At 39.8% G+C, this 7,692-nt stretch overlaps 1 protein-coding gene across 1 annotated transcript in view; it reads right to left on the bottom strand.

The window, feature by feature from the left end:
* Positions 1–2,511: 2,511 nt before the first annotated feature.
* RIN2 (Ras and Rab interactor 2) overlaps positions 2,512–7,692 on the bottom strand; it is a 51,854-nt gene continuing 46,673 nt past the window's right edge. The window contains exons 10-11 of the mRNA XM_010574914.1: positions 6,351–6,514; positions 2,512–3,194 (exon numbers count right to left, since the gene is read on the bottom strand). Coding sequence (XP_010573216.1) covers positions 2,877–3,194; positions 6,351–6,514 — 482 coding nt within the window. The 3' untranslated portion in view covers positions 2,512–2,876. The remainder of the gene's footprint in view (positions 3,195–6,350; positions 6,515–7,692) is intronic.

Raw genomic sequence — 7,692 nt, 5'->3', positions numbered from 1 at the left:
GCCCCGGGGGGCGCCCGCTGGCAGCAGCGGCTGAGAGCCGGGTGCTCTTGGCCTTATCGTCCCGTCGAAAAGGGGCCGGGCTCACGAAAACTCTACCAGACAGTATTTTACGAAAAATACAGTTTTCTCTCTGCTTCAGCAGCTTGATTTGGGTCACCTTCCCTTACCCCTCTCGCCTGTATCTCCCCAGTCTTGGCAAGAGCTAGGAGCGCCGCGCAGTAACTTTTTTTTTTAAATCAGGGTACAGCCGACTTTGTGCACTCTTAGTCTTCTGGAGTTACAGAAATGGCCTCCTCCCCCGCCCCCAGTAACGAATCCTCACCCACTTTGTGATACTGCCACTCCAGCAGAGAAAGAACAAGCCCGTGACTGTAAGACTTGGCTGGAAGGCTGAGACTGCAAGGAAGGATGGCAGCCTTTAAGATGAAAAAAACAAGAAAAATAACATGGCAAAATGACCAGAAGTTATTTAATTCAAGCTGGCTGCAGGTGGCGTTTTATGATTTTGCAGTATGTACTTTCTGTGAATTCACAAATAATCCCCTAACGTAGTGTTAACTTTTCTATTAAGCCTCTTTCATTAGTAAGATTTAGGGATGTATTACCTCCAGCTTTATTTCCTTTAGCCTTTCCAGTTACTTCTCTATTTCAAAAAGAGGGACTAATAAATAAAAAGAGACTACGTCAACTATAAGCTTTTTCTTGCTTTTCAGTATTTCATAACATCAAACACCTCACATTGGAGAAGACTGAATAGCTTATTTTTACAAGTCCAAATTCCTTCCAAAGTTCTTGTATCATCTGTTTCCTGGCATTATGAGAAGTGGGAAGTGTTTTGCACAGCACAGTGAATAAAATGTTCTAATTTTCAAAAGAAACAATTGCACAAGAATAGACAGCGGAATCATCTTGAGGTGGTTTGGGCACGCGTTTCCCTTTTTGCACGCTTTGCTTTCCTTCGTTTCATGCCTGAAATTCTGAGTTTCTTAATACTTTGCCTCTCTGTCCCAGTCCTTCCCTCCTGTAGCAGAGCCACCATCATATGACAATAGTGGAATTTTCTTTAGCACTGAACGTCCGTCTTAACTTCACAAAGAAATGGCTCAGCAGTCAAGATACCTGCCTGCTTCTTCTACTGACTGTTCAGGTCAAGCACACTAACTAGATAATACTGTTATTGCAGGGTTTAAAGTGGGCCAAACAGTATGAAAAGCAGCAAGGAGTATCAGAGTCTACTGACACACAAACATTTAAGTGTGAACCATTTCTTAAAACAAAAAGAAAAAACACAACCCAAAAACCACAGCACACAACATCTCAAGTCATAGCTCAATATTACAATGTATTATTATGTGCAAAACTCACCATTTACAAAATGAAATACAAACATGTGCCAGGGGTTTCAGATACAGGGCAAACCAACAAAAATGCTACAGATCTCTGTATGTACAATACACATGCTGCTCATGACATTTTTGTAATCATCTGCCTTACGTTGCGCTGCTCACACCAGACTTGGGGAGAACCCCATGTCCCTCTAAAAAGAATAGCCCTAATTGACTTAAGTAGGGTCCAGAGCGTCACCCACGGCATGGGCTATCTTGGACAAATCTATGGAACACACACATTTAATACCATTTTATCTTTGCATATGTAGGACAGACTTTAACATCTCACTTACTGAGTAACTTAGAACCATAAAATGCTACAACACATTCTTCAGTCCAAGACATGTTTTGATGTTGGTGACAAGACTGTAAAAAATAGTTAGTGTTCTCCTTCACCTTAGTGATATATTTAATCCTCTGCTAACACAAATAGTATCTGGGATAGATGCTGTCAAATCCCTCTGCAAATCTACAATACTGCTTACATAAAAGTTCCTCACCAACCTCCTTCGCTTATTTTCTGCAAGGAGCCTGAACCAGCAGACTTAGCACATTTTAATTCTATATTAGGTTCTCTACATTCTTTCTCTGCCCCTTCTCTACATCCCTTTCTTTCAATTTCCTCTTCCAACTCCCTCATTCTGTCTAAAACAATGCATATAAACAACAATCCAGATAACAGTACATCAAGTTCAGATGAAGGCACTGAAATCACCAGTGCCAATGTTACAATCTTCTTATAGATAACAGAAGTTTCATAAGAACTCTTCTGTAACAGGAAAAGAAGAGAAACCAGAGACTTTTAATGCAATACTCTAAAACCAGCAAGAGATTTATTCTTGTATATTAAATGTTAAAATCACATGCATAATTATAGAATACTTTATAGTTAAAAAAATATTTCAAAAACCAACCCTGACAGTTTACCTGCAACTGCTATAAAATTTCTATGATATATATATATATATATATAAAAAAAATGGTGATTTTCTGTAATTAAAAAAATTAGGAAAGGATGCAATCATCCAGGTAATTATGAGTTAACTGATGCCCTGCATCGGACAGTCTTGTCAAACTCATGCTGGTGAAACTGAGCTCATACCAGCCAGTTTACTGAAATACTTGTCTAGCGTACATATATTTAAATCAAAATGGCATTTGGCTAAAGGATGAGTGTAGGAAAATAGATTTTTGAACACTACAGCAAAAGACCTGCAGAGGGCCACAGTATAATATGCTTCAAAAGAGTCTGTGGTACAAGAAATTGAGCCTCATGTGCTGTTTACTCAAACACGCTGGTGGACTATTCCGCATAACTGGCCATATGCATGGTTTACATGGGTTTTTGTAAGCAATGCTAGGCATGTCTGCGTGTATTTTACTAGGCATTTATGGTTTAAGACCTGTTTTAGCTCCTAAGGCAGCCAGCCAACAAAGATGTTTTCAACAGTTAACAAGGAACAGAAATTAAATGATGAGTTGCTGGTTTTAAGAAGCTGAGTCATCGTTGTTTTGAAAAATGGCACCATACGGATCACTGTTAATGCGCTTGTAGACAAAGTGAAACACCTGGGGTTGCGGACGGCTGTGCAACTCTGCCTTAATTTTCTGAGGGTAGGTATCCTCTGTCAGTTGCTGCCAGGTGTCATCAACAAAAAGAAACAGGCTATATTCTTCTGGATTGTCCACTTTAAACTTTTCAGCGCAAAGCTGACATACATCTTCGGTAGTGATATATGGTCTTACTAGTAAGGTCTTTCCTGTACATCCACTGTTAACTTCCTGGAATGCAACACGAAGATAGTTCTGTAGAATGAGAAAACAGACATCAGAAACTCAAAAAACCAAAACTCTGAAAACTGAGGAGTCAGCAACAAACACCAAGCCTCTCCATGTTCTAGTTGTGAAACACACACCAGCGATTCCTCTACATTATGGCCACCTCATGAATTGTGATGGTGGTGGTAAAACCGTGGCAAGCCTGTGGTGGGCATAACGGAAATTCATAAGCTGACATTCTCCTTTCCTTGGCTTACATTCTAACACTGCAATTACGAGTAAATAGATACAGCCTTAAAGCCACATGGAAAACAACAGTGGTTTTAATGGGACTTGATGTTTGGCCGTACTAGGAAACAAAATGCTGTGAAGCAAAATAAACATCTGAGGCAACACGCCTGAGAGATGAGGCTGCCACTGCTGGCTGGGTCAATACTATAGAACAGAAGCTTCACGCAGTATGTTAGTCAGAAGGAAAAAGGAAAAAAAGAGAAAAAAAAGAGAAAAAAAAGCCTCTGCCAGCAGCACACAAGGGTGTTGATCTGCAAGTTACTGCATGATAAACTGTTTGCACTCTTACACTGTAGTATGCAAAAGGTAATCCATCCACACATAGGACATTTTCATTGCGTTAACCAGTGGCAATTTGGTATCCGAGCCTGATGTAACCAAGTTTCATGTGACACTATTTTCTGTTTTTTTAAAATAAGGCTTAGAGGGATGGAGAAAGAAAATTTACTCTGCAACATTAGAGTAAATCCATAAGCTCTTGAGGCAAAAGCTGGATCTTTTTTCTATGTTGAAATTGATGCATGCCCACATGGATAAATTCTAAACATGCCCTACAAGGAAATGCAGTTCTACCTTTCAAAAAGCATTTAAAAAGTAAAATAAAAAGCAACAACTAGGAAAAAAACCAAAAATGTGTTTTGGACACATGAACAAAGCAGCCTGGTGTCATGTGCTTTTTTTTTTTTTTTTTTAAAGAAATTAACTGCAATTAAAGACTCAAAAGCAGTAAAATTAAAGGAGGTAGAAAAAACATGACAGCGAGAAAGACCTGTTTATTGACTGAGCTGGTACCTATGTTTGTATGCTGGATAAATTAAACATGCTAAATCACAATGGTAAAAATTTACATTTCATAGAAACAAGCTGTTAAAAGCTAAGACCAAGAAGAATGTTTGTATGACATAAGTTCCAAAGAGCACTCTTGTCTTTAATAAAGTATTTTTTGATAGCTTGCAGACTGAAACACTAAAGCTTCGCAACAGCACTTAAACCATTGGGACTGAACAGAACTAATCCATTTTTGTTACCCAGCATGAAAAAATGATCAAAAAATCAGCCCTAGATAAGGCAAAACACACTACAGTTTTAATTTCTAATGTAGTTAACACACAGAAGACCTGTTTTTAAATGCATATGCTTTTAGACAGACAGGATTGCTTCAAGGAGAGGCTGAAGTTTGTACCAATGCCTGTAACTCGCATACTAAATAACAAAATTATATATGCAGTATCAGAAAGTTGTACTTAATCATCATCAAAATATGGGATTTTTTGCTTTTCCATCCTTTTGAAGAAGGGAGGATGAAGGCCTTCCAGGGCCCAAAAGCTGATAAGGCTGTGAGGCTGCATTACAGAAACTCAGTGATCGCATCCCGGTTCAATGTGGGAAAGATGAGTTGCGCTAAAGTTGTGTTACATGTTGGTTGTGGGGAAGGTGCTGCATTTCGGAAATGCAGGACGTGCAGAAAGGAGATGGAAAACTGGCATTCTGAGCAGGCAGCAAAATGCTTGAATTTGCGCCAAGCGTAGCCTGGAAGTGGTGTGATCTTACTGATTTGAAGCTCTCTTTCAAAAGAGACAACAGAAGCAGCAGCACTGGACACACTCTGTGCCAGCTCTTCCCCCACCCCCCTGCATCTTCCCACATCCAGCATGGCATCCAGCTGTACAATTAGCTTGGCTGAAGTTCATTTGCTGAGGAAGAGAAGGTGAAACAGAATACAAGATCCTGCTGAAAGAATCTTCTGTCATTTAGTCATCCAGCAGAAATACAAGATGATGAATTTTCCAATGAAAAGTGTAGTGTTTTGCTAGAAAGAACAAAGACTCAAGCTACTTGAATGTGACACCTAACTACAGGTAAGCAGAATATAAAATGGATCCCAGTAAGATGGGCTAGCTTTGTGCACTGGCCATAGTGTGGAATTTCTGTTAATCGGTTCTCCTCTTCCCAAGAGAGGCAAATTGCGGAAGACTGCTTCTTTTCCCAACTCCTTCCTGTTCAGTGTTGTGCTGTAGACATTTGCATGGACACTGATAAAGTAAAAGGAGCTTCAACTAAAAGGTTTCATTATCTCCTGATGACCCCACACCTTCGGTTCTCAAGCTCGTAACGATATAATATCTAATTGATGGTTGTCATTAGCCTCTCTGGCAACTTTGCGCTGTGGTATGAACTGTAAACAACTGAACACACAAAGGAGTAAATCCTTTCTTCTCGATTCCAACATTCTCCTTGCTGCAGTCCACAAACTGATGCATCTGAACAGACAATCAACAGCATACTATATGAAAGACATGCAGGCCTGGTTTTAAAAGATGAAGTAATCCCGACTGTTTTGTTATTCTTCAGTTGAAGTTATTGCCCTACTCTGAAAGAGCAGCAAGAAATGGAGGGGAGGGAAAAAAAAACACAAACAAACGTGAAGACATCCATAGTATAGAACTCTACTCCTTGCTTACACTTTAAAACTGTAGGCAAGCTTTTCTCCCACCTCTCCTCTCTATTACCTACTGTATGCCACCATTAGCTACTGGGGAGTTGTGCTGATTTATACCACTGGAAATCTGGATTTGTTCTTTTTAACAGTAAAGCATACAAAGAAGCTGAATCTAAGATATGATTCAGTTTGTCCTCACTGTGCGTGACTTAAATAGAAGGGAGGGTGGGAAAGCTCCATTATTTAGTGTTTTCTTCAGACCATCATAATCAAACTCTATTATAAAGTGCAAAGATTTCAAAACTGAGGCAAATTTGCCCGCCATATTCTCAGCACTGCTTCACTCCACTTACCTTGCGGCCCCAAGGGAATCGTTATGAATCATACCTCTCAGATGGGGAGTTCCAACAAAATAACAAACCCCTGTTTTTTTCTTCAGCTCTGAGCTCTACCTGAAAATCATCAACTGAAGGTATCGTCCTGTTAGTTGTCCTCCTCTTGTGCCATTGCCGGAGAGTATCTCTGGCTTCTGAACTTAGCAGTCGGGCAGCTTGTTCTTCCTGGAAGTTCTTGATCAGTGAAAGTGCCCCATAAGCGCTTGTCAAGTAATAGCCTCCTGTGAAGGACAGCAAGGGAAGAACTTTTCAGAGTGGTCACAAACACCACACTAGTTCCAACTGGTCACAGTCAGAAGTACAAACACAATTTTTATATATATATATACACACACACACACATATATATGAAAGCCCCTGTACTCTATTGCCAAAATATTTATACATAAACAGCTCAGTGACCTGTGAAATACTGGATGGTGTGTTCTCAGCTGCTAAGAGACATGCAGTGGTTGCATGCACTCCGTATTATCAAGCAGCGCAACAGTATCTAACTGTGGGTCCACTAGTGCAGGGGATGGCTGCTTACTTAAATGACTGGTGTCACTCCTTTACTCCTGAGTTTTTGGGGTTTTTTTTTTTTTTTTTTTTTTTTACAAAGTTGGAACATGAGTTTTCTTCTAAACAACTTCCAGTGATTTGTTTTCTTCCCGAGCTTCCAGTGTGGATGAAATAAACATAGTTGTTTAAACAAAGTAAAAGACTATCTACCAGTGTTCAGCAACCACCCTTCCTGGCAGTGAAACAACAACTGAGTGTGTGATTTGTACCCTGGAAGTATCCCAAAGAGTTTGCTTTTGGTTTTAAAATGAAGACTGTGTTTGTCACCTTTTTAGCACTCCCCATAATGTCCAACTAGTTCAGGAGGTGATGTGTACAGTCCGTCATACTTCACCTTTATTACATGAGTGGAGAACAATTAAAGCCACGACAGAGTTGCCAATGTACAAAAGAAGCTGCAGGTCACAAAGCAAAAGGAGTCTCAACAAGAGGTAAGAGTCCTCAACAACATGGAGAAACAAAAGACATGCTGTCATTTATTTCTCTCACTTTTTTTTTTTTTTTTTTTTTTTGAGTAAACTATTTGAAGGGAGTGTCCAACTAAGAGGCAGCACAGTCTACTCATGGAGTCATTCAAGGATGCATTCTATGCTCGCAGTAGTATTTTCTGTATTACTGATAGCATGCTCTTGCCCTTCAGCTTTGCAACAAGTTTAATACATGAAACACATGCAAGACCCATGAAACAAATTGGACAATACATTACATTTGAACTGCACAACCCCAAAGCACTAAACAGTTTTTCCTGCACAGTAGAGTTCAGCTGGTGCCAAAGAGAGACCCAGCCAATGGATGGACTTCTTTTGCTGCATTAAAAACAACATGACTTAATAGTCCA

This window comes from Haliaeetus leucocephalus, unplaced genomic scaffold (assembly GCF_000737465.1).
Source record: "Haliaeetus leucocephalus isolate CR32 unplaced genomic scaffold, Haliaeetus_leucocephalus-4.0 Scaffold450, whole genome shotgun sequence".
Lineage (NCBI taxonomy): Eukaryota > Metazoa > Chordata > Aves > Accipitriformes > Accipitridae > Haliaeetus > Haliaeetus leucocephalus.
The sequence above is the reverse complement of the archived record's forward strand: the minus strand, read 5'-3'. Positions and strand labels throughout refer to the sequence as shown.